General features: G+C 34.7%; 1 protein-coding gene across 1 annotated transcript in view; it reads right to left on the bottom strand.

Annotated features, from left to right (window-relative positions):
• Positions 1-281: 281 nt before the first annotated feature.
• LOC135846459 (hemicentin-2-like) overlaps positions 282-25,430 on the bottom strand; it is a 360,089-nt gene continuing 334,940 nt past the window's right edge. The window contains exons 8-9 of the mRNA XM_065365557.1: positions 8,235-8,448; positions 282-8,118 (exon numbers count right to left, since the gene is read on the bottom strand). Coding sequence (XP_065221629.1) covers positions 8,006-8,118; positions 8,235-8,448 — 327 coding nt within the window. The 3' untranslated portion in view covers positions 282-8,005. The remainder of the gene's footprint in view (positions 8,119-8,234; positions 8,449-25,430) is intronic.

Consider the following 25,430-nt stretch of genomic DNA (forward strand, 5'->3'; position numbering starts at 1 on the left):
GTGGAACATATTCGATGTATGAATAGTGCGGTACGTTCTTCTTGTCCACTTACCTTTCCTGTGCCGCATTCGTTAACTTCAAAGGCTTCTGGGTATCGGACATTAGGAGGTCTCTTCTGTAACCGGCTTTTTAAGAGTTTTTTCAAATGCTAAATTATCCTGGTACTTTCTCCACTTGGTAGCTTTCTATATAGTTTAAGGTTTTTGTTTCGAGCTGGTCATTTTTTTCAGGATCACTTTAGGTATGTACTCGATCGTCGTGCTCACATTGAAAAAAAAAATTGAACAAAAAAAATATATATATATTTGTACATTTGAGATTTGTATAACAATTGATTTAAAAAATTTCCTATCTATGGTTCCAAAAAAAAAAAAATACACGTAAAACAAGATTGTATAATACAAACGGGGAAAAAATTACATCGAAAGCCGATTATCACATACAAACAATTTCATCGTATTTACAATGGGAAAAATGTAGTACTTTTTTCATTTATACTTACTCGAAATATTCAGTACTTAAAAATTTACAATCGTTAACTATCAAATTTGGTAATGTAGAAAAAAAAATTACAATAAAAATTGAAACTTGGTATGGCAAATGCTGCTTTGTCGCATGGCATACTAATTTCTTTTTTCGTTGGTATGTTCTTTTTTATGTATTTTTTCCAATGATTGTCCTTTTAAAAGTATTACATTCATTTTTTTTTCATTCATCGCCCCAGAGAAAATAAAGAAACCATGATTGGGTTTTTTTGTACTGAAAAAAATACGATAGCAGCTTCGAATTTTTTTTTCTTTTGTTGGTTTTTTCATCCGATCGTGGTAACGCTAAACCCCACACAGTACTAGAAAATTTCGCCTACGGTGACGTCTCTCTTTCATTTTTTTTTTTCATTTAATATTCGTGTAAAATTGTATAAATAACTACTTACTCGTAATGTATTCACGTGTTGGTGTCTTTTTTTTCTTTCTTTTTCATTACTCAACTTTGGCGGTGATGATTTTATTATCTACGACGTGTGTTAACATCTCCATATATGATGGTTTTATTTGATATACACTTTTACTCGCACGAAATATACATTTATATGTTGTGTTTTTTTTGTTGTTGTTTTGAAATAATGCGCACGATGTTGCAACAAAAGCCAATTTCACGAGTTGACACGGTATTTCAACTAGCGAGGAATTTTTTTTCGTCGTCGTCGTTGTCGGGTTTATTGTACTCGATACCTATTGAGCTTTTTCTCACACTGTTGGTACGCTATCCTCCCCTCCCACTGCCATCGTTCTTTTTCCTCGTCGTTATCGTATCCTAAATCTCCCAATAGCAACAACCAGTCAGAATGATAACGTGTATGTTGATTCGTTGACGATGGTGAAATTTAAAGGGATTTTCTGTGTCTTATATGTTTTTCGCTTTCTCTCCTCTCTCCTCTGTCTGACGTTGCAATGTGACAAGTTGCTGTTGGTAAGTATCTACGATTGAAGCTTTAACCGAGGTGTGTGAAAATATGAAACATAAGAAGTTGAGACCGTGGTGATGTAGTCGTGTATCTACGATGTGAGATTGTTTTTCGGGCTGAGGGATGAGGGAGAAAGGGAAGTTAACGGTTCGGAAATGTATTGACGTTGAAATGTTTATTAGAAAAAATAAATATCTTGTTGAAAGGAGTATTTTAAATCGTCTCGTGAGAGTTTTGGTTTTTGATATTTTTACGCTTATTAGGTGTGCGAATGGGGACGACTGAGAGATGGGTTTTTCGAGTTTTTTTTTTTCGAGGAGGGAGATGGTGGATTGATGTACGAGTATTAGGATTGCTTATGAATGAGTGAGAAGTGAGTTTTTGAGTTTAATGTTTACATTTGAAAGATCTCATGTGATCGAGGTTGAAAGATCTCATGTGATCGAGGTGTTCTGTTATTGAAGGCAGACAATTTTTTTATTTTTTTCGAAAATTTCAAATAAAAATTCAAGATTTTTGGAATCACTGGAACGAAAATAATTTTTAAGTTTAATGCGTAGATACCTATTGAATATTATCTGAAGTAAGATGAGGTGATTTTTTGAAATAATTACCTACCTATGTTTTGGAACAAAAATGCATGTAGAGGAAAGGGGGAAATAGAATCACTTTCTGTGTTTATTCTCCCCCCCCCCCAATGGCCATTTTGTTATGGCTCAATCTATAAGGTGGTTTTGTGTGAAACTCTCCAGCTTGTTCATATACGCATTGTTTTTCATCGTAATTAGTTCGTTTCAAAATAGATTAGGTACTGCCCTTTCAAAAATTTTCAGGGAAAAATTCACTTTCAGACTTGGAACAAAATTCGCAAGCGCTATGAAAGAGCAAACTGGATATAAAAAAGACAGTTTGCAATTTTTCCTTACAGATCGGAAAAATAAAAAAATAATTTTCGACGAATCCTGAAAAAAAAACAGGTGGAAACAACCGTTCTCAATTCCTCCTGGCGCAGAACTCGCTTGAAAATCGCTTACAGACTGGTGAAGCAAAATACGATATTTCAAGCATCATGAACCAGTGAAAATTTGTGAAAAAGAGACAATTTGTATTTTCTCCAGGTGTTTGACTCGCTCAACACTTCATTACATGCAGGTTGGGAAAGAAGAATAAATGATTTTTTTCACACATCCTGAGAAAACAATTCGGATGAGAAAAATCAGTCTGAAATCCTCCAGGCGCAGAACTCACTCGAGAAAAAAATGATTTTTTTAAAACCAATATCGGAAAACCAAACTACATAGATAGGAAAAACTATATGATCCGTTTTTCTTGACGTATGATCACTGACCATTTCTTTACTACAGATTGTAAAATGAATTTCAAGAATCTTGAAAATGAAAACTAAATTGAAGGAAAAGTCTATTCTCAATTTCTCCTGTCGCAGAACCAATTTAAAAATTCATTCGTGGATTGGCAAAGCAAAAAAGATTTTTTTCAACGTCTTGAAACAGTGATCTCAGTGAAAAGGATGATTTGAATTTTCTCCTGGCGCAGAACCCGCTTAACATTTCTTTCAGGTTGGAAATTTTAAAAAAGAAGTTGGAAAAGATCATTCTCGATTCCTCCTGGCGCAAAACCCGCTACACATTTTTTCACAGATCGAAAAAGAAGAAAATGAATTTTCAAGCACACTACCCGATTCGCGCAGTGGCAATTTGATTGGCACTTTTTTTTGCCATTCTTGGCAAAAGAGTGGTAAAGCTCAAATTGAAATGAAAACCAGACGAAAATGCCAGTGATGGCAATTTTGAAAACTTGCTACAATACAGATTACACTCTGCTTATGCTAGTTTTGACAAAATTTTGCCAACGTTTACAATATTTTGCCAATAGTGACAAAACTTTGTCCGTTAAATTTCAAAAAATAATCTATTCGCAGAAGTGGGGAAGATAAGATGAGATTAGGCAGAGTCGAGCGCATGTTCTACTCTGCCTCGTTGGTTACTTCATACTTTGGTTCAGTTTTCAGTTGATGGTGAAGTAGTGAACACGTTGTACAGAAATTTGGTTATAATTGATGCGTGAAAATGTCGTCTGGAAGTCGAAGATGAATCGGTAAGTACCATACATCTGTATACATCTATCATGGGATAGGTTCCATGACTTTTGTTTTATCTTGGTGTGGGTATTTGTAACTTCCTATACCTATGCACGTATGTATTTTGCGAATTGATTGCAAGTGATTCAGACGTTATGTTACAGTGATCGTTGAGGAAATCACATCATCTGGTAGGTATCATAACTTGGGTGTATTTATGCTCACCATGTACCAGCCAAGTCTTTAGATTATGCAGTTTCCATAATGATAGTCTAATGAAAACAATACTGTAACAACGTCTGAATCACTTGAAAACCAAATTACATAATATGCGTGTACCTACTTACAACAAGATAAAACAAAGCATATGGTACTAATGCTACAATGAATGTATACAGGTACATATAATTAGGTACAGATTGATTTTCGACTTCAGACATTAATTGCATCATTCCCTGCAACTTTGACCGTTAAAATAAACGATTTTCAAATTTCAAATGTGTTCTTTACAGGTACCTACATCAATTGCCATAGGATTGCCACTGAGTGGCAAAATCATTGGCAAAATAATTGCCAATGAGATTGCCAGCAGTGGTAAAACAGAGGCAAAATAATTGCCAATTAAATTGTCACTAGTGGCAAAACGGTGGCAAAACATTTACCAATGAGATTGCCACCAGTGGCAATCTTATTGGCAAAATTTAATCTTTTGCCACATTGGCAAAGTTAAAATGCTGTCTTCTCATTGGTTGGAGCTTTGCCATTATATTGCCTTTTTTTTGCCATTAGTACACCTAGTGGCATTGGCAAAATATTTTGCCATTTGCGCGAATCGGGTACTTTGACAAAAAAGGCCATGACCAGCTTCTCCTGGCGCAGAACCCATTCAAAATTCACTCGTGGATTGGAAAAGCAAAAATGTTTTTCTTTTATTGTTCAACAACATAAAACAAAGATCTTGGTGAAAAGGATGATTTGAATACTCTTCTAACGCAGAACCCGCTCAACATTTCTTTACAGGTGCATGACATTGAAAAAAGTGAAAGATTGAAAAAATTATTCTCATTTCCTCCTGGCGCAAAACCCTCACCATTTTTTCACAGATTAGAAAAGAAGAAAATGATTGTTTATAAGCAGACTACTTTGACAAAAACGACCATAACCAGCTCCTCCTGGCGCTGAACCCGCTCAACATTATTTTCCAGATTGGCAAATGAATTTTTTTTCAAGTGGTGTGAAAAAGCAAGAGTTAAAGTGATAAGTGTAAAATGTTATGTTCGAAGCACATCTTCCTCTCCCCTCTTCCCGCCATATAGGACCGAATCAATTCAAATTTTAAATGGTCGAGATCAGATTTAAAAAAAATCATTTTTCCAAATTTTTATTGATTGATTTCAGCACCTATCCCCCAAATACAATGTTCCAAAATTCAAAATTTGCCCTTAGCTATCGTTGAGAATTTATGATTTTATTAAAATCAGATTTCTAGCTCTGATAGAGACCGAATGAAATTTTTCAAAGCTTTTTCGTCTTTGTTTTAATGATAAAATTATCATTTTTGTTTTTTTTTTGGAAGGGGGAATGGAATTTTATTGCGAAATTTGATCTGAATGTATAACATATGATAGATTTTTCACCATAATCATTTTCGTATGTGTGTACATAATTAGTGTTTCTCCCAAAGACATTAAATATGGACCCCTAAATTTTTGTTCATCTAATTTTGATTCAGTGGTTTTTATAGAATGCCAAGAAAAGTGTTTCAACAAAGAAGACAAAGTCCAAAGCATCGAAAAACATCTTTAAATATATTTTTGTAGAATTTTCAGCAATTTTTAGACATTTTTTGAGGGGGTCTATATTTGTACCCGCGTCAATATTTGTACCAATTTTTGCAACTTTTTTAAATTTCAAATTTCTCCGTGAGTTTTCAACATTAAAAAAAATGTATTACCCAATAAACTAGAGTCTTTGGCCTTTCGAATGATTTATTTGAAAAAAAGTTTTAATGATTTTTTCTACCCTTTAAAGCCAAAAAGCTAGAGAGAATCCATATTTGTACCTTCTTATCTATATATTTTTTAAAAGTTGAACTCAATACCTACTTTCACCCTCTCTGTAAAAAAAGTACCCACTTCTAAAAAAATCGAAAAAAATTTCATACATTCACCTATGAATTTTATTCAACATTTTTGGGGTCTTCCCTTTGCTTATCTTCTTTCCTTTCCCTTCCCTTTCAACGATGAAAAATCAGGAGTGAACAGGTTCACATAAATTTGAATCAGTTTTAATCACCAACCTTCAAAAATCACTTGAAAAATGTATAATTCAAATCATCACTAGTTATGTTTCGAATCACGAATCACTAATTTTTTCGAAAATTTTTCAGATTGAAACAATATGTTTTAAAATGTTGCCGTCAGATTTTAAATTTTTCAAGTGGGGTACACATTTTATTAAAGGTTGGATTCTTTTTTGAAAATTTGAATTTGCCAACATTGGGTTAAAAATTGGCTAAACAACAAGATTTGAATCATGAATATGAATTTTCAATATTTTTAAATCGTCGATGACGAATCGCATCCCATTTATTTGGCAATAGGCTAATTCAAATTGATTCAAAACGACCGCCATTCTTCAAAAATAACTTGAAAAATAATTTGAATCTCGTCCATTCATGTGAAGCAAATATTGAGTTTCAAGCATTTAAAACTCCATAATTTATGGTGGAGTGTAAATAAGGGGGCTGCAATTTTTTTGGGATATTTTTCATCAGGTGTGTGATTTTTGTGTCTGCAGTTAGCCACTTTTACTGGGAAAAAATCTTTTTGAAAAGTCATCAGTTAGATTGCTCGACTTGACTCGAGCATACTTCGCAGAGTTGAGAGGAGTTGAAATTACAGAAAAAATCTACTTCAATATTTCTTTATGAGGTGGAGGAATGGTCGACTTTGATGCTTGATGCGAACTTTTGAAAAGTATGAGTATAAAAATAGGTACCTCGGATGAATTCAAAGGTTTTGATTTTTGGTTAAAAAATCAATCATTTTATATGTTCTATTTTTGGAAAAATTTTATCGAAATTTGGAAAGAGCTCCTAATTAATAAATATTTCTTTTGTTTTTTTTTTAAATTTTCGATTAAATTCATTCACAAATTTGAAAGTATAAACTTTTTGAAAGGTTGATGAATCGTCAGAAAATAGTGGTCGACAAAATTCCAGCACACTAAAATTTTTCAGTTTTAGAATCCAAAACAAAACTCAATCATTTAAAAAAATGAATAATGAATCGGAGATCAGATTTTCAATGGAAATATTAAAAATGCAATTAATTTTTCAATGTTTAGAAATTCTCCCAACACCGAAAAAATCAATCACGCGGCCACTAAACCTTTTGTAAACGAAAATTGAAAACTGTATAATTTGATTTCCACGTGCAACTACATGTAAGCACGAATTTCATCATATAGTAAATTTTTTAAACTCAAAATTCGAGTCATTTATCCAACATCAGAGTTCACGCGAAAACCCCCGTTATCAAGTACGATACCATCTGAACAAAACAACAAACCAACTAATCTCATCTCATCGCTTGAAAGATAAAATTGTAAACAAGACTTTTATTTATACCGAGTTAAGAACGAAACCGAAAAAAAAACATTGTCACCAAAATACCGCGCAATTCTATAAATTATCTCACAATCTCTCTCACACGAAGCGAAAATCTAATCCCAAAGGGAAGAGGGTTGCCATGTTACGTCTTCGTATGTACGAAAGATATTAGGTACATCGCAAAAGACCGTCTCTAAATTCCCATTCTCGTTCGGTAAAAAGTTTTTAATCTACGCAAATGATACGCAGCGAGAACTATACCTCGTACCCATTCCACATGCCAACAATCTTATTATGTACTCGTTTTTCAGCTCCGAACGAATCTATGGTAAATTAAACACAGAAGGATAAAAGAACCTGTTGAAAGTGATTCGCTTTCGTTTCGTATTAAGATTAGGCCGATGTGTGTGCGCGTCTCTGTAGAATATAAGAAAATCTCGTAGAGAGGCGAGATGAGGCAATTTAGAGTGAAATATTGTGCCACATGAGATAACAACAAAGCAACAATTATTATTGGCTCGTGTACGTATATAGTTTGTTATATTCGAGAATGTTTTCACGAGCGATGAACCGAACAAGTCGCCATGCGATGGTGAAAAATATTATAAAAATGAATAGAACAAAGACGTCGTTTTTAGACACGATATTAAGTACTTAGACGAAGTGTTTTCGATGGTCCAAAAAAAAAATTGAAAAATTAATTCATCTATCGTATGAATACCTAAATAAACTTTAACGTATCTCGAGAGATTGAGCCGATCATAGGCGTCTAGTTGTCCGATGAAATTGGCGATGAGAAGAGAAGGTTTACGCGTTACCTGGATTCGCTCAGAAGATGATTTTTAGCAGTGATACGATTCCGGCGATCAGGTAAAATGGTAGGGTGAGTAAGACGGCTGCGGACGAGTCTGGCCTTTGAATGGCTGCGGTGTTATCACCTTCTGTAAAATGAGAAAATAGTTTGAAATGAGAATACGCGGTCATGTTAAGACTAAAAGCATGTAAGATTGAGCGAGAGGTATTCTACGTAATGTATAGAATATAACTTTGTATTTACCTTGCGAAACAAATACATAAGTGGTATCCGGTTCGGCATTCGATGAACGACAAGAGTAATTGCCGGAGTCTTTAGGCGTAGCGTTATTTATAATCAAACGGCTATGAGTTTTGAGTCCAGGTTCTGTGGTAACGGTTACACCGCCTCGGGTTGTTTCATAATTCATCATTTTATCGTTGTGGTACCAAAGGACATATTGCGGCGGTATCGGACTCTGTAAACACGTAGTGAATTTTTATTCGACTGCGTAGTTTTACCCTTCTCTCTTCCTCGCCGTCTTATATGCTACAATTCTAGTTATACAGTGTAGTGTACAATGTATAAATGTGTGTGTAACTTATTCTCTACTATGCTATGGTCTGGTCGCATTTCCTACCCCTGCAGTATTCGAGCTCTCTCTCTCACTCTTGGTACCGTTAACAAATTTTCATACATTTGTAACGAACATCAACCGGCGCAAATTGTGGTTTAGCTAGGTACGTATTTGGCTCGTGCATCGAGTGTCGACGTTCCTCCTTTCCCCTTCGTGCCTTTCACGTCGTTTTCATTTCACAAGGTGGTGAAAACGGTTTGTCAAATGAGCTGTTGTAGCCTACCAACCTACATATGTTAGGAGTGCATTCCTAACATACGTACATACCTATTCATATTTGAACTTTTTGCAGAGTGGAATAGGGGGGAGTTGAGGAGTTTTCTGGGATTACATGACGATATTTTTTTCGCGATTGTACCTAATGTCGTACCATAATAATTAAGTATGTTGATGATGTTTGGAATTTTTTCCTAATAAGTTGACAGTTGAAAGGGCGTTGGAAGTCATTCCACGTAAAATTCGACCAAGAAGTGGTGAAGGGAGGGGGGTCGACGATTTTTTGAAATTTATCCTGTGGAAAGACCTTCCGAAGGGATGACTAATAGCGCAAATTGCAGCCCACTAGCCCTATTTTAAAGACTTCTAGGGGGTGTCAAAGTTTTCAGTGAACTTGAAGTATCATCCATTTCAGCAGTGGATTACTCGATAACCGCAATACTTACCAAAAATGGAACTTTTTCCAATAGTTAGGGGTTTTGAAAGGCTTTTTGGTGATATCATGAATATCAGTGTTGCCACTTTTATTCGGACGGAAAATCAGTTCGAAAAGTTTCAAAACGTAGTTTTCATATCGTTCCGATTCTCAAAAATTCTGAAAACAATATTTTATGGACAACTTTTCATGCTGAACAACATACTTATTATAAAATTGGGATGGCATTATTTCGTAAAGTCGATTTTAGAAAATTGAAAGTTTTCGAAAAAATGTGATTTTTTGATTTAAAACATGAAAAAAAGTTTTGATAGGCGAAGTTGACCCATTTGACCCTTATTTTTCCGTATATCCGTTGAAAAAGTTGGAACCCCCATTTCACTCAATGAAATGAACTCATCAAAAAAAGAGTCAAAATTCGAAAAAGTTCAATTTTCAATTCCAAACATCAAAAAAAATTTGAATTTGTTCTGTTGTCTAATTTTGACCTCTTTCTAACGTATTTCAAGAAAAAGTTGATAAAAATTATACTCATACAAAAAAAATTAAAATTTGTTTTTTTTTTTTTAATCACTCACACTTTGATTTTTTTTGTGATGGGCTTTGAACTGGACAAAGCTAATATAGATCGAAAAATGCCACCAAAATATGTTTGTACATAGCCAAAATTTCAGGTGCCAACGTACCTACATTTTTCGATTTTTGGTGAGTTTTTAAAATTGTGATTTGGGCTTAAAATGAGGAAAAAGTCAAAATTCTACCAATCCTACTCGTATTTGCAACCTTCTGAATTGATTAGACGAGGTTTCAAACTGTTATTTTCAGCAGTTGTGAAGCTTCCAGCCAGTTTTAGAAAAATTGAATTTTCCACAAAATTTTACCAACTGAAGGTGAAACAGCGTTGCCAACTGATTTCTTGGAAAATCCCTATTTTCACCATTTCGAGTGAAAAAAAATTCCCTAAATTCATAAAAAATCCCTAATTTTTTAAAAATCGTTTCTGATTAGTAAAAAGGCACAATCAATTACTTTGTTTGCATTTCAAATGTATTTATATCATAAAAATGTGAGCCAGTTGCTCACTAATTAGTTAATATCAAAGTATAAAAATTGCCTGTCCAAATTTAATTTAATATTATTTTCTTCATAATTTTAGTATTCAAGAATCAGTTTTAGCTTTTAAGGCCATATTCATAGAAGTTATACTTAGGAATCACTTGGCTAATTGATGAATTTTGAAGCAATTTTTCCAGGCATGATTGAATTTTTGAATAATTTTTTATTAATGAATTGAAATATAACTCTAAAGTATCGATTCATCAGTTTAAGAAATATATGAAAATAAACACACACACCATTTGATACGAGTAGATACTTGAAATTATTGGACAAATTGAATATTACTAGGGACAAATTGAATATTACTAGGACATATTCCCTGAAAATAACAAATTCCCCAGGAAAATTCCCTTGACATTCTAAAAATCTGAAAAATCCCTTGATCTAGGGACATTTCCCTAGGGTTGGCAACACTGAGGTGAAAAGCTAAAATTCACTTTATAACTTGATTTTAACGTGCTTAGTCTATACTGAAGGTGATATTTTGAGTCATTCTGGAACCTTCAGTGGTATTTTAGGTATTCCAGTTTTCCCAAAAACGTCGACATAAAATCTATTCAAATTTACTTTAGCACGTAGGTATGCTCGAGGGCCAATATAACAAGCACTAATCGCCAGCATATTATGCGCTGAAGTCAATTTAAACCGATTTTGTGTCGTTTTTTGGAAAACTGGAAACTTCAAAAGTCACTGCGGAGGCTTCAGAATGGGTTACTACCACGTCAAATGGGCTCATCACGTTGAAATCAGCGTACAAAGTGGATTCCAGATTTACAACTTCATTTGCCAAGATTTTCTACAAATTTGAATTTTTCAAAATTCTGCTGGAGGTTTCAGAACTGCAAAAAATGGTTTGAACTCGTTTCCAATCGATTTGACGGGTCAGAAATAGAGTTTATCCCAAATTTTAGCTTTCTGAGTTAATTCGATAAAATTTTGATTTTTTCACATTTTTGGCCTTTTGATTTTCAAAAATTCAACAAAAAACAAATCTAAACTTCAATTTCTAGGTATATGCTGAGTTAACTGGAGGTGGTCTCGAGTCATTTTGGAACCTCCAGTGACATTTTGAATATTCTAGTTTTCTCCAAAACGAGATAAAAATCTGTCCAAATTCAACTTCAGCATAGTTAGATGCTCAAGATTGATTTTTCAAAATTGATGTCTGCCAATTCAAAACCGTATTTTTCTCCAGTGATTTCATGTTTTAAAATTTGTAAGATTCTTGTTTCCCGCACTATCTAACGAAAAAAGAGGAAATTATTTGGTATAGGCACTGAAAATGTGATTGCAGCTTTCCAAATTTCAATTTTGAAGTTGAATTCGAAAAATTTTTATTTTTTTTTATTTTTTAGCCCTAAATTTGATTTTTAAAAATTCATTATGAGTCGAAAAATGCGCCTGAACTCCTAAATGAGATGAGCGGGTTATGCGCCAGGAGTGCGAAAGAGCACAAGAGCACACCTCTGTGCAGTCACCCAACTGAACTTGACTGAACTAGACACAGCTATAGGTCGGAAGAGCGTGCAAAAATATATGTATCACCAGTCAAAACTTCAGGGGCTATAGTGCATTTTCAAACTTTTGGCAAGTTTCTGTAAATCTTCGGGCCAAAAATGTGGAAAAAATCAAAATTTCACCAAATTGACCTGGGAAGCTGAAATTTGGTGCATATCTTAACAAACTTTGACCCACCGAATCGATTGGAATCGCTTTCGAACCATTTTGAGTAGTTCTGGAGCCTCTGGCAGCACGCTATCAAGTAAACTGCAGGTGGTTTCATGTCATTTCAGAGCCTCCAGTTATACTTTTTGAAATCTAAATTTTCCTAAACTACATAGTTTGGAACCATATTTTTTAAACGATTTCAAACTTGAAATTTTGAAAAAATCACATATTCACCACTATTTGAAGAAAAACACTTAAATTCAGCTGACACCGAATTTTTACATTATTCAGAGTCGGTTGCAGGCAATTTCACTCCGTTTTAGAGTCTCCAGTGACTCATGATAGGTATCAGAATTTTTCAAAAAAAAACCATAGGTATAATTGTTTTGAATTAGCCTTAGCACATAGCACGCATTTTCGTGATCCATTCTTGTTAGTGACTTAGATGACTGATTACATACTAAAATATGGGTACTCATGGTTCCGAACTGGAACACACCGTTTCGGAAAAAATGACGTGTACTTACCTACCTAATCGGTCAAGTGGGACACTTACTACATATATGTATAAGCACCAATCTAGTGCATATTTGCTCAAGATAATTTGCACAAATTTTATGACTTTTTTTGGAAAACTGGGATTTCCAAAAAGTCGCTGGAGGCTTCGAAACGACTTGATACACCTGTAGTCGACATGATAGCGTGTTAAAATTGAAGCACAAAGTGAATTTTGGCTTTCCAATTTCCTTTGATAAAATTTTGTGAAATGTTCGAGTTTCAAAAATCTGCTGGAGGCTCCAGTAATTTCCAAAAAGTAGCTTGAGACTTAAAAATAATTTCGAACCACTTGCAGTCAGCTTAATACCGTGTCAAAATTACAGTGCAGAGTGAATTTCGGACTTCCAACTTCCTTTGGTGAAATTTTGTATTACGTTTCAAAGATCTACTAGAGGCTCCGGCACAACTGGAAACGGTTCGAAACCATTTTCAATCAATTTGGAAGATCTAAAATAGGATATCTCCCAAATTTCAGCTTTCTAGGTTAATTCGGTGAAATGTTGATTTTTTCACATTTGTTTGGTCTTTTAATTTTAAAAATTTCAACAAAAATCAGAAAAATTCACTTTATGTCCTGAAATTTTGGCTTGTCATACGTTATCGCACGCTCTTTTGATCTAATCTTGTCAAGTTCAGTCAATTTCGGTCAACTGCCTGCGCAGAAATGTGCTCTTGTAGATTCTTTGGTGCGCTCCTGGCGCACAACCCGCCACCCTCATCTACTCGAGTATCCGAGTCGGAGTATTTGAAAATGATGCGTGACACATTGTTTGTAAAATGTTACTCATACTGATGACTCATGCGTTCGAATCAAGATAAAATAAACTGAATAGTCAGACACGAGCCGAGCAAAAGTTTATCTGAAATGTTAAAGGAGGAGATTTGCTATAGTTCTTATGAAAACCCATACCTCGATAGGTACCTAATATGAACATCACAGTCGTAATTTTCACCACCAAAGTTGGTTTACTTGTGTAGGTAGTAATAAAACTATCTACATCTCACTAATATTTGTACAGAAATAACTCGAGTAACAAGTAATAAGATAAGCATTATAAGCATTAGCCTTATCAACTCTCAACATTTACCCAACAACGTTCGAAGGAGGCGTCGTACGTAGACTACCTACCTCTGGTAAAACTTTAAACTTACACGCGATTACGATTAAATTGCTCCAGCATCGTTTCACCTCTGATCATCGAACTGGTTAAATACACTCGGTACTACCTACTCGTACATTTGCCTCGAACAACAAATCGTCGTTTAACACACCATTCTCGTTCTTGGCGAACGAATCTTTCAAATCGACAAACAGGAAATCGCTCGAGTGGAAAAAATGTTGAAAATTATTTCCAATTCTTACAGCTGAGAAATACCTCGTATTCCGTATCTTGGCTTATCGTTTTTACGTATATCGTATACACTTATTCGTATTAAACTCGTCGTACGTACCTTTGGTGGAAGAAATCCAACAACAGAAAACCAATATCATCGTGTCATCGAATACGATACGCGTCTATACGTAAACGTATACCAAAACCGACGACAACGACGAACGAGCAAGAAAACAGAGAAGAAAATAGATTAAATAATAAGACGAGGGGTGAAAATAGGGCGCCACGCTTCTCTCCGGCACCCGATTTTTATACTATAAATGCTCGGCACACAACGATCAACTCGACGAACAACGCCAAACTTCCAACTTCCTTTTATGAGCTTTACTAGATATCGTCGCCACCACCGCCCCCTGCCCCCCTGCCCGCCACTTCCTCGATACACATTTATTATCTGTGGAAATAACGAATGCCATCACGCGTCAATTTAATAATATTATATTCTTTAGGTAGACGAACGTTCGTCCTGCGTCCCGAAAATGAACACAAGGCGAATAAAGACAAGGTGTAGGGAGGTTCGCGGAAATAGGAAATGACAATTTTTATACTCGCTAAACGGGTATCGTGTTTTATTATTTTTCTTATCCAAATCAACGCGCGCCAACTGAGAAATTTTCACACACGCGAGTTTATAGCGATAATTTTTATCTTACAGCGTTGTTTTCTTCCTAGGATTATTTTTTTTAAGTTTTGTTGCTTATTTTTACCCTGTGCTAATTTTTTTTCAGCGTCGATGATTCGATATTTTTACTGTTTTTTTTTCTCTTACTCCCCCACACTTTCAGCATTGAAAAATCTTCGTTTTCGCACCTTTTCCCGGTATTTGTACGAATTTATACCGCATAACGATAAGTGTTTTGAAGAATAAACCTTTAAGCCTTCCGAGTAATGGATTTTAAATTTACTTTCTTTTAATACCTACCAACGCGCGACAACAACAACGTAACAGAAAGATGAGGGATTTTGTTTTCCTATTGCTGCTGCTGCTGCTGCAGCCGATGTCGAATAAAGACGTAAATATACCTAATATTTAAAAATCTCTCGTATTTTTCCTTCCTTATCCCCATCTTTTTTAACCCTTCACTCTTCCATTGTAAAATCTTCCCGTTTTAATATTTTCTTTTCGTATTTTTAAATCTTCAACTCGAGCGAATTAACCATGTCGATGCGAGTGCACTTCACAAAGGTGCTTGAGCCACGTGAGAGATACAGGTGTTTTTGTAGCAGAAATTCAAAAATGAAAGAAAAATGAAAATACGTTGTTGGTAAGCCATGGTCGATGAAATTTTGAATGAAAACCGTAAAAAATATACGAAATTGATATTTTATTGTTTTCGTTGCTGTGTATCGAACGAATGAGATGACGGGAAGGGAAAGGGAAAGGGTTGTGGCGAGACCTACAGAGTAAAATATTGAGCATCAAACAAATCATTTTTTTCATCCATACAATTCTCATCTTCGTAAATATTAATTTAAACGGTTGTTTTTTTTATATGTAGGTACTTTTCTATTCTCTCAAGCCATAGAAAAAGATGCAAAATCAAAAATTATCACAGATAGGTGCCTTGTTTGTTTTTTAGGCAATATTTTTTTTTTTGCCACAGAATTAAAACCTAATCAAGTATTCAAATAGGTAGGTGTAACAGTCCTACTTTTTTACCCCCTAAGGACATTTCTTGGAATTTCTATTGATCTGATGAAGCTAGAGAAAAACTAAAAGATTGTTGAAATCAGCGTACAATTTGTAGTAAGGGTCAGTATCTATTTTTACATGTAAAAGTTTCAATTTAATCAGGTTGGTCGAAAAAAATTACCAATAATATGTAATTACTTACAAAAAAATGAGTTTACCATTTTTTCTCCCACCTTCTAATTTTTTACCCTCGCTCGTTTGCTCATTTTTTAACCCTCCTAACCATTCCCCATGTTTCGCCAACCTTATGTAAAAGGCCCGACATGATATATATTTATAAGTTTTAGCCCAACGTCTCGGAGATCATATTTCAGCCTTGGAATGAGGAGGGTCAAAGTTTGAAATTACAGAAAGATCATTTTTTTGAAAGAGAATATTTTGGCTACCAGCGGATGGAAAGGATCCAAAATCATACCATTAGTCAGTATAGCCCCTACAATCAACATATCTGAATTTCAGCTTCCTAAGTCATCCCCGCCTCACTTAAGATAGAATTCTTCTTCTTCCTCGCTTGCCCGTATCCAGACATTGCGGCTACAAAATCCCCGCAACCAGTTCCCTCCAGCTATCTCTGTCCTCGGCCTTCCTCGTGCATTCTCCCAGTGACATTTTGGCAGTTTTCTTGATTAAGTCTGCGTATTGGGTGGGCGATCTTCCCCTTCCCCTCTTGCCTTCTATGTGGCCTTGGGCTGTCAGTTTTTCCAGATTGTCTTGTCTCACAATGTGTCCGAAGTAGCATAATATTTGTCTCCTAATGATTGTGCTTAGCCTTTCCATTACACCCAGTTGTTCAAGTATTGACGTTTTTGTTCTTTTCTGGACCCAAGATATCCTTAGCATGTGGCGCTGTAGCAGTACATCTCGAATGCGTCAATTCTATCTTGATCTGCCAGCTGCCTTGCAAAATTGTCCAGCATTCTAATGCATATAGGAAGATGGAGAAGACTAGCATTTTTATGATTCTCAGTTTTGTGGCCGTCGTAATGTTGTGGCTTTTCCATATCCGATTGAGCTTTCCCACTGCTGTCTTTGCTATAGCCGACCTTCTCCTGATTTCCCCAGCTGAGCCTCCCTGATTCGTTATTAATGACCCAAGGTACACGAAGTCCTGTACAACCTCCATACCATCAATCTCCAAGATTTCAGGTATGTTCTTTTGCTCCCTGTCAATTATCATTATTTTTGTTTTTCCTTTGTTGACCCATAGACCTGCCTCATTGCTGGCCTCTTCAATGTTCTGGAGCATTTCCTTCATCTCATCTGGTGTCTCTGCTAGCAGGGTTGTATCATCCGCATATTGTAAGTTTGATAATGTCTTTCCTCCAATTCTGACTCCTTTCTCTCAATCCTCTAATAGGGCAGTTCTCATTACCCATTCTCCATATGCATTGAAGAGGATTGGGCTAAGTATGCATCCCTGTCGGCTGTCTCACTCCTTTTGCTGTATGGAAATGATTGGTGGATCTCCTCACCTGCGCCACATTGTCCTCATACAGACTCTTCATGAGACTGACCAGGTGTGCTGGTACTCCGAGCTTTTTGAGGTTTTGCCAGAGGATCTTCCACTTCACATTGTTGAATGCCTTCTTGTAGTCAATGAAGCACATGTACGCTGGCTTGTTGAATTCTCTTGCCTTTTCAATCACTTGGTGTATATTTAGGATTTGTTCTCTTGTGCCTCTTCCTGGCACAAAAACTGCCTGTTTTTGTGGGATCTGTGGAAGAATGTACGCCTTGATATGCTTGTGTACGATTGCCAGTAGTAGGTACCTTGCTTGCGTGTGCTATCAATGATATAGTTCTATAGTTCGAGCAGCAAAGTTTCATTATAATTATGTACAATGAGAGGGTGCCACTTGAGTGCTTTTTGCAGGTTTAAACCTTTCAACCCCATTTGATCCCTTTCCAGAGTCAAAAAAGCGGATTTTTTGATTATTTTAATGTTTTTCAACGTTTAGGGAAGCTTGCAGCCCCTCCAAATTGATCTAAAGAGTCCAAATTTTTACAGTACAATGAGAGGATGTGCCTGAAGCGCCTTTTGTAGGTTTCGACCTTCTAACCCCCTTTGACCCCTTTCCCGGTGTAACAACATAATTTAAGGTTTTCTCAAAAATTATTAATCAATTACCTACGCCAAAACATGCTCTTTGCATTAGCATTTGGTGTATTCATTGCTTGAAAAAGATTGCAAAATCAAATTGAGATTTTGTAAAGATTATTTGCTTGAATTTTTATCGAAAAATATTATACTTGGATGCCTTTTTGGGCTTCTAAACCCCTGACCACCCAGATGAATACGTTTTTTTTTTTTCACAAGAAAATATTTTTTGGAAATTTCTTCCAGGCGAAATTGGTCAAAAATTTCTGTGAAAGTTCTTTCCCTGATTTTTAAGTACCTACCTACGTGGGGTATTGTCTAATGATTTAGGTAGGTATCCAATTTTTTTGGACAATTGTTTACATTGATGTATATCCACTGTAGCAAGAGTGTTCTTTGGACGCCACTATTTGCAACAGTTTAAGACCATGCATTCACATACTTCCCAGAAAATTAATATGTAATATTCATTGTCACACCTTTAAACAGTCGTCAGCGAGCTAAAATTCTGAAAAAAGGTAGGAAGGGGGCAAAAAAAGTAGAAAACTGGGCTCGAATAGTTCTCTATTTGTTAACCCCCCCCCCTCCCAAGAAAAAATTACCGAGCAGCTGCATCTAATGAAAAATGACTTGCTCAAAGTTCATCGTATGGACCGTCGAACGTGTAGAATTCAGTGATGTAGATACTCACAAACTCATTTTACACTCATTTTACCTAACGGAAATTGGCAGCTGACGCGTCCAATCCATAAAATTGAACACACTTTTTAATTTCTTTTCAAAGAAATTGACTGAAATTCGTATCATATTTTTCAAAGTCTCCTGAAACATGCACATTTGAATGGGAAATAAAGATTTTCAAGAGCCTCGTTTTTCAAAAGAAGCACAAAACATATTGATATGGTTTTCAAATCAATGTGTGACTTTGGAAGCTCATTTTTCACAAAATTCCGGTAGGGGGGAGACTGAAAAAAACTAGAGAGAGTAAAAAAACTGGGCCAATACCCCTACCTTATTGCAATTCCCCTCTTTTTTTTAAAAGAATCGAATCAATTCCTGAAAATATTTTTTTATACGCATCATTAGCTTCAAGCATCTCAACATTCGGCTGATTTCATCATTTTCAAAACACAACGTAGGTACCTATCTCATGGAGGGCTGAAAGAGTGAGAGGAATACAACATGGTATATAAGCTTCGACCTCGATAACTTACTTATTTATGTACAGTTGATCCGGAGACAATATTGAGCCTCATCCGAGTAAATCAACAACCCAACAAGAAACACGTGAAACGAAACAAGAAGTAAAAAAAAATCGGCATAGAAAAGCCATAAAGAGAAAGTATTCAAAAATAAAAGCCATTTTACCTTTAGCAGAAAGTACCTATAGCATGAGGACGTTAAATCGTTTGCACGCATTTGAAATACTTATACAAAGTTTACATAAAACCGAGCTATTTAAAATCGACGTTTTATTGCTCTATGAGGAGTTTTTTGCTTATACATTCTCTATTTAAAACTATATCTTCGTTTTATTTCGTTGCAAAATCACTCGTTAAAGAACAGGAGGAAAAAAAAGTTTTCCAAGATTGAGAAAAAATTCACGGTCTTGTCGTAGTCGTCGTCGTAGGGCCATTAACTCTAAGATGAAAACTTTCTTTATTAGACTATTTTTTTGTTTGCTTTTTTTCTCTTGATTTTTTTTCTGGTTCGTAACGTGGTTAAAATTTGTAATATTTCCTTATCGTTGTAAGAGTAATACGTGCATAAAAACAAAGCAAAGAAATGGTAATGGAATAATTTGTATACAATTTTGTAATCTGTCTGTATTTACCTTGGTATAACTACGTGTTGTTAACAGCAGAGGGAAATTTAAGCTGGTTTTCAGAATTCGAATTTGTGAAAAGAGAAACGATTTTGGGACTTGTTTTTTATGTTCATATTCAGGGGAAATCCCCCCCCTCATTTTGGATAATTCCCCATTTCGAAAGTACATACTAAGGATCAGGATATCAGAACAAACCCCCCCCCCCTCCAAAAAAACCAGAAATGTTATAAAAATACATACTTATTTTTACCAATTTCTCTGAAAAGCAGAAACTAAAAAAGACCACAACCAGACTTTTAGCAACAAAGCTTTTTCAAGGTAACAATTTTCGATTCCGACCCTCTTTTCCCCTCCAATTACTTTTAAAAAAAGTGAAAAAAAATCGAGTCAAGTTTTCTTTAAGTTTTGATTGGCTGGAGATATCGAATATTTTTGAGGAAGTCGAAAACCATAAAACTAAAGGCACAGATTCGCACCAAATTTTCTGTCACGAACATTTGAAAACCGTTGGTCGATGCGTTGCAAATCTCGTTATCATAGTCTTTATTCACAAGTAGCCCTACAAACTGCATAAGAAATTACGTACTTTATTTTTATATTCGATGGCAAAAAAAAAAAAAAAGCTCATACTTAATGCACGAAAATAAATACGCTTTCAATATACGGGGAGTTTGCTATACATATATTTATTTATTTTCCTATGTAATAGACTTTTAACTCGAGATATGGTATTAGGCTGCATGCCGCTACATATGGCAGATATTTTCATATAGCTACAGCCTATAAGCTTAGGCAAAGTTCTCGGGTTTATGTTTTTAATAACGTGCCTTACCCAACAAATATCCTTCAATGAAATGATAAAATTGGATGATACGTAATTTCATCGCGTATCCTACGATATTGTTTTTTCAATACACTTTAAACCTATCCTAAACTTTAATACGAGTAGAAACCTTTCAAAAACAAGTTCAGAGAGAGATTCTGTCTTGATGGATTTTCATCCCCTCTTTGTAGAAATTCCAACGTTGAAAATATGAGTGGTTATTTGTTTGAAATTAATGCATTATGTCAAGTCTAAATGTCAACAGTCTTTTGTAAAGTTATCAACTACATACAATAAGAAGGACGACGATAAAAAAGCATAAGTTGAATTTATTGTAGGTACTTGTATGTACAAGAGATGGAAAAAAAATTTAAGCATTATTTTTAATAAATTGCTCCTTCAATTTATTCGAAGAATGGAATTTCAACTATTTTTTAATATTTTTTCATTTTTGTAGCGTCTTTTTTTTCTGTTCTTATCATTGTTTATTATTCTTCTTAGAAATTGTATTTCGAATTAATTCGAGTTTAATATGATGAAAAATTTTAAAAAGGAAAAAATTTCAAACAAATGAGTAGAATGTTTTACTGATTTATGGAAAAATTATGATAATTTATTAGCATAAATAAAGTATTAATTGTAATGACCAATTTAATAATAACGATAGTTTATTGTATTTCATTGTTTCAGATTCCGTTGAAATCGAATAAGATGTTCGTCAGAAGTAATTGGTAAGGCATTTATTTTTCAAAGGATATTTATTTTTTATTTTTTGAAAGTGGGCACTTTTCAAAGATCGAGGAGAAAAATGTAAAGAAATACTAAATCGAGAAGTATTAAATTTTCCATTTAGAGTACCTACGATGTATTTAATGCTTACAAAGAAGGTATCCCAACAGGCTCTAAAATTCTCTAACAAACAAATCTAAATCAAAAAAGGGTGCAAAAATATATAACCAACCTTAATTTCAGGTGCTGAAGTGCATTTTTCGATTTCTGTTGAAATTTTGAAAATCAAAACACCAAAAATGCGAAAAAATCTAAATCTTACCTAAGTAATTAACGTGAAAACCTTAAATTTGGAGTGTACTCTATTTTTGATCTTCCAAATCGATTGGAAACAGTTTCAAACCGTTTTGAGCAATTCTGAAGCCTCCAGCAGTTTTTTGAAAGTTCAAATTTACACAAAATCTTGGCAAATAAAGTTGGAAAGCAAAATGCTCTTTGTATTCCAATTTCAACGTGCTGAACGTGCTTCAAATATAAGTCATTTCTCAAAATAATATTTTTTGTTGTCTCAAAAATTTACGTGAGAATTCACCTTTAAAGTCAAAAAATTTCAACTTTCAAAAATTCAGAGGAGCTGGAGGTTTTTTTTCAAAAATGTGATTGCTTTACTCAACCCCTTTCTATGTGTATTTTAAAGATGAATAAATGGACTAGGTATTTTGTAAAAGAAACTTTATTGTTTGTCTAAAAAAGTTGAATCAAAAATTCTGGTAAAAAATGTCAAATTTTGTTAAAGGTAGCTGCCCTCTCAATTTCCAAAATAGTCAAGTTTCAGAGAAATCAATTGGGCGCGGGTTATCTCGACGAAGGTAAACAAGGCCGACTCTGGGGTAAAGAATTGTTCGAAGGCTGGTTCGTAATTCTTGGTTGACAATAAAATTTATTTTTAATAAAATCTATTCAGAAAGTTTCTATTTGCATTTTGATTTTTAAATGAATGATATAAGAAATTCAATTTTCCATTGAACAGATTATGGTTTCTTCATTGGGGGGGGGGGAGACAATAATGTTTAGATTTTTGTAAGTACTTTGTGCAACTGCGAAAAATCCTTACAATTAGAATACCTAGGTCCTGAAAGTTGGTTCAGTGGTCCACGAGCATATTTATGTGTTAAAGCTAATTTTGACTGATTTTATGACGATTTTGGGAGAACTGGCCCATTTAAAGTATTACTGGAGACTCCAGAATGACTTGAAACCGCCCTCAGTAGACTCAGCATGTTGAAATTATTAGGTTATAAAGTGAATTTTAGCTTTCCACTTTCATTTGGTTATTGGTAAAATTTTATGGAAATTTTAAATTTCTGAAATCGGCTGAAGGCTCCAGAACTGCTGAAAACAGTTTGAAACCGTTTGGAATCAATTTGGAAGGTTGAAAATTGAAAATATACCAAATTTCAGCTTTGTAGATCATTTTGGTAAAATTTTTATTTTTTTCACATTTTTGGACCCAAATTTAATTTTCAAAAATTCATCAAAAATACATTTAATAGCACCTGAAATTTGGACTGGTGATGTATTACTGCACTCTCTTTTGATCTAGCTTTGTTCGGTTCGGTCAAGTTTGGTTAATTCTCTGCACACAAGGGTGCTTTGTGAGGTTTTTTGGTGCTCCTGGCGCAGAACCCGCCCATCCCATCCAATCTTAGGATTGAGTTGAAATGGAAGATGATTTGATTTTTATTCGATAGAAATGCCCGCAGTAATGTCTGCAACAATTTTCTCTCTTCTTGTCGAGTAAGTTGCCTACCCTTAAACACCTGAACTTATTATCCGTCGTATTGTGTGTATTAAGTTGCCTATACACTTGATGAAAATTCAACATAATTGATAAAATTTTGCACCATCTCGTCAAGAAATTTAGCGAAACCGGGTCGTCTCACGAGTCGAGTGCGAATAAATTTAATAAATTTTCTTCGAAAGATACCAATTATACGAGTAAATTGCTCGTTGACTGCGGTGAAGGAAAATTTCAACATTGTCGTTTCGTAATTTTCATCGCCAAGAGTGCTTCGTCGTTCATCACACATACTTGAGCAGGCTGCCAGCGAGCAAAAGGTGAATTGAAAATTAAGATTAATAGAATCGTCGATAAATATATAATCACGTACGACTAGGCTGCCTTTGCAGCCTTTATAAATACATTATTTTACGATTTTACCTTGTCACTGGGTATTAACGGTGATATGTGCGTGTGGGAATGAGATAGAAAGGTGTGGAAAACACGACGACGAGCGACGCATTGCCGCGTTTCGTGCATTTTATAATACGTAGCTTTGGTGTGCTACGTGAAAATAAGTTTGACGCGATGAAAAATCTGCGCTGGGGATGAAAATGATGACGAGTGACATAGTTAATGTTACAGTGGTTGCAAGTGTTCCGATGGTTACGACAGCTGCGAAGATGAGAACGGTGGGGTACGTGCGAAAATTAACCAAATAGGTAATCCACTCGAAATTTTGGGATAAGCTCGAACGAGTGGTTTATAAATATGTACAATTTTCTTCCGTAAGATGCGGTGACTGCCAAGTTGGCGAAAAATTTGTTGACACTTTTCCTTTTGACGTATGAGGTCGTCGCGAAATCAGGGATGCGTAAAATTTTCTCGATTGTTTGTTATAGGTAGTCTTGATAGTCAAAAAAAGGGATGAATAATTTACCTGCGCTCATATCTCGAATGAATTTTAGAGTAATTTGAAATTCCACAGGCCTGCCTCTTTTTGGAGTAGGAAATGCAACAGATGTGTGCGTGTGATAACATATCTAAGGGTGTGTGGTAGGTCCAGTAAAATTGGTAGAAATCTATTTTCCAGTGAATTTCTCTTTTTGAGTGGACTTTCAAATAATTTTGAATAGATTTCGTGAGCCTCATGGCGAAGAAATTTCTAATTAGTTTTGAAGTACCTGAGTTTTTTTTTTTTTTTTTTTCATCGTGAGTTTTGGATTGCTTTTGTAAGTATATCTTCATCATTACAACTCTTTACACGATTTGAAATGCAATTTTAGGCAACATTTTTGATTTTAAATTCGTTTTCAAGTGAAAAAAATGTTCAAATTTTGGCTTTTTCAGAATATTATAAATCGAGTATGAGCCTACGTAGACAATTTTTAGCAAATGTTTCCATTATTTGAATGGTTTTCTTAAAATTTCAAGTCATTTCACTGTTTGTAATCAATTTTTAGATAATTTTAAACGGGCATCATTTTAGAAGATGGGAGGCAAAGAGAGAAAGATTCCTTATCTGTTTATATGGCAGTGCTTTCAGTCAATTTTTCAAGTTTCACCCCAATTTGTAAGTGAGTGCAGGTGATTTAGAGGAAAGTTTTGTGTTTTACAAATAAATGAATTCCCAGATTATTTGATTGAAAATCTTGATCAATTTCGAGATTTTTCTCTACTTTGAATAGGTAGGTTTTCAGACGATTTTTAGATGGTTCTCTGATTTCAAGGCAATTCTTACAATGTTGAGTGCATTTTGGGAAAAAATTCTCGTCCTGGTGGAATTCTCAGATCAATTTTTGAAAATTTCGGCAGATTTTGAGATTTGTTCCTATTCTTGATGGATGTTCTGTTGATTTCAAAACTTATCACTGATTTTAAGATCATTTCCAAAAAAAAATTCCAAAGGAATTTTTCAGTTATTTTGTTGCAAATTGTGATCGAAGGATTTTTCTCGACTGCAAATAAATTTTTAGCTGGTTTTCAAATGGTTGTCTGATCTGAAGTTGATTTTTAGAATAATATTTTGCATTTCATGTCAAATGGTTTCTTCCCTCACAGAATTTTTTGATTTTTTGCGAAAATAATGTTCAGTATCAAAATGTTTCCGATTCTAAATGGATTTTTTGTTAGCTTTGAAATGACTCTTCAATTTAATATCATTTTTACGAAAAGTTTTTTTGATTTTGGTGGGAACATTTTTTCTTTTTAAGTCGGTTTAAAGACTTTCCTCTGATCCTAAATGGATTTCCAATCAGGACTCTCATTTCAAGTTTTATTTTTGTGATTCCTGTTTTTTTTTTTCTTTTTTTTTGCAACCACCTAAATATATACCTAATTTTGTAAAGGGAACATTTTCAAATTCATCCACATTGGATTCCAAAATGATGTTTTTTTCAAGTTTGACTTTTTCTCTCTTTTTGAAATTTATTCTCAATTGAGTAGGTAATAATTTTCTGTTTCTGTGTTGATTCTTAGAAC

The sequence above is a fragment of the Planococcus citri genome, chromosome 5 (genome assembly GCF_950023065.1).
Source record: "Planococcus citri chromosome 5, ihPlaCitr1.1, whole genome shotgun sequence".
In the NCBI taxonomy this organism is placed as follows: domain Eukaryota; kingdom Metazoa; phylum Arthropoda; class Insecta; order Hemiptera; family Pseudococcidae; genus Planococcus; species Planococcus citri.